Here is a 2,296-nt window from a genome sequence, read left to right as displayed (position 1 = left end):
AGGGCGCGGGCAGGGCGGGAAGAGGAGGCGTACGCCTCCCTTTGCCTATGGCATGTGGAAAGGGAGCGGGCACGCAACGACCCCCAAACGTTTTGCAGATTCCCATGAAAAGATTTGCCGTTACATTGCCAGAGAAAGCAACTCGGTGGTTGTGTCGGTTGGGTGAGTTACGTTGGTACGACTCTATGAAAGCCTTCTTGCTTCTTTTCACTTAGCACCACAGCATCACACACACTGTGGGAACACTCCTCCTCCTCGGTAACCGTTTCCCCAGGATCCCAGATGGTCAGACAGAATTCCAAGGGGATGGTTTTAATCTCTTCCTCCCCACACCAATCTGCTAATGCAGGGAGAGTGCAAACAGACCCCAAAGTAAGGTTCATGTACTTTCCAGCATGGAGCTATGCTGGCACCACACAAAAAGAAGGAATCCTTTCCAGAAGAGTTTTGTAATATGTTGAGATCTAAGAAACCAACTTCGAAGGTGGTGATTCAGTGATCTGTTTAGGTAAATATAATCACTCTGTGAACTTCAAGGTGCTTTCTAACAGTAAGAATCAATTGCTAATATATTCTAATACTAATACTACTGAAAAATCTCTCTGTCCCAGTTACTTAAATAAACACAGAAAAAGAAAATAGAGTAATTCACAAGGGTAAATATCCTAAGTACAAGAACAGACTGGTTAAATTACTTCATCCGCAAGCCAAATGCAGTATACACCAGAAGTATAAAATGAACTTGTATCGTTTAGGTTCTGATCAGTGCTGTTCTCAGAAGAAGATCCCAACTATGCCATGTCCTTGCAACTTCATTCTACAGGCTACCATTTATCTGTGATAACTTGCTGGACAAATACCTGTTTAGCTGATAACAACACAGGTGTTTAGTTTTTCTCTGAAGATAACATACTCCAAACAACACAGGGAAAGCCAAGGTGCTGTAGGAAGTTTGTATTTACAGTTATGACATTCCTTTCTCTTACTTTCGTTGTCTTTGTGTGTGCTAGGTATCGTTTAGCCCCTGAACACAAATACCCTGCTGCGTATGAAGACTGTCTTAATGCCACCATACACTTCATGAAGAAGGCAGAGCACTATGGTGTGGATCCTGCCAACATAACTGTCTGTGGGGACAGTGCTGGGGGCAATCTGGCAGCTGCTGTTAGCCAGACCCTTGCAGGTAGATCAGACCTCCCCAGCCTGCGTGCTCAGGTCTTGATCTACCCAGGCCTGCAGGCCCTGGACTTCAATTTACCATCCTACCATCAAAATCGAGGGGTCCCTCCCTTATTCCGAGAGCGTGCTGCTTTCTTTGCTCTGCAGTACCTCAATGGGCATGCGCTGCATATGCAAGAGGTCTTGGAGGGCTCTCATATTCCTCCGGATATGAGGCTGAAGTACAGGAAGTGGGTGAGCCCAGATCACATCCCCGAAAAATTTAAGGTCAGAGGCTACAAGCCACACAAGCCACACAAGCCCCGTGAATTCAAGGCTGAAGATTTTGAGAAAGCAAAGAGATTCTGTGAGCCCAACCTGTGCCCGCTGCTGGCCGAAGATGCTGTGATTCAGCAGCTGCCCGAGTCTTTCATCCTGACTTGCGAGTATGATGTGCTGAGGGACGATGGTTTGCTTTACAAGAAGAGACTGGAGGACAACGGTGTTCCAGTGACCTGGTACCACCTCGAGGATGGATTCCATGGAATCATAAGCTTCTATGATTACTGTGGTTTGTCATTCCCATCTGGGAAAAAGGGATTGGACAGCGTTGTTAAATTCATAAAAGGCCTGTGAAAACAACTTTCCTTCTTCGTACTTTTCCCACTAACGAACGCCTCTGTTTAGGCTCCCAGACTTCAGGTAGTAGTCAGCAAAAATGTCATACCCTTTGATGTGTACGAATACCTATTTTGATATTCATGAACTTCAGATCTGGTCTTTGTCCTCACGAGACTATTGCCAGTCCAGTCTCTACAGCTTTAGTATTTTCCACATACTGTGTTTCAATCCCTATTCTTTCAAACCAGTATCTGATTGATTCCTTGTATTTAACTACCAGATTATGTACTTTTATATAAATAATATCTGTGGAATGACTTAAATTAAATCACTCCTGTGAATTACAGCCAGGGTCTTTGTGATGTCCATTTGATAAGCTCCAAAGCATGACTTAATTTTATTTAGCTAAAAAGTACAAGGTAGGTACCTAGTGAGCTGGAGGGAAAAGTTAGAGGAAAGGTCTGGAAATACAGGCAGAGATGAATTCTTGGTAAGGAAAATCAGCAGATATTCAGTG

The 2,296-nt window shown here is 44.3% G+C and overlaps 1 protein-coding gene across 1 annotated transcript; it reads left to right on the top strand.

Annotated features, from left to right (window-relative positions):
- Positions 1-52: 52 nt before the first annotated feature.
- Positions 53-1,794, top strand: LOC104400878 (arylacetamide deacetylase-like 4). Its single transcript, XM_010011425.1, has 2 exons — positions 53-162; positions 1,011-1,794. Exons 1-2 carry the CDS (start codon positions 53-55, stop codon positions 1,792-1,794), a joined length of 894 nt encoding a protein of 297 aa, XP_010009727.1.
- The last annotated feature ends 502 nt before the right edge of the window (positions 1,795-2,296 follow it).

The sequence above is a fragment of the Nestor notabilis genome, unplaced genomic scaffold (genome assembly GCF_000696875.1).
Source record: "Nestor notabilis isolate BGI_N333 unplaced genomic scaffold, ASM69687v1 scaffold13470, whole genome shotgun sequence".
NCBI classification, from domain to species: domain Eukaryota; kingdom Metazoa; phylum Chordata; class Aves; order Psittaciformes; family Psittacidae; genus Nestor; species Nestor notabilis.
The sequence above is the reverse complement of the archived record's forward strand: the minus strand, read 5'-3'. Positions and strand labels throughout refer to the sequence as shown.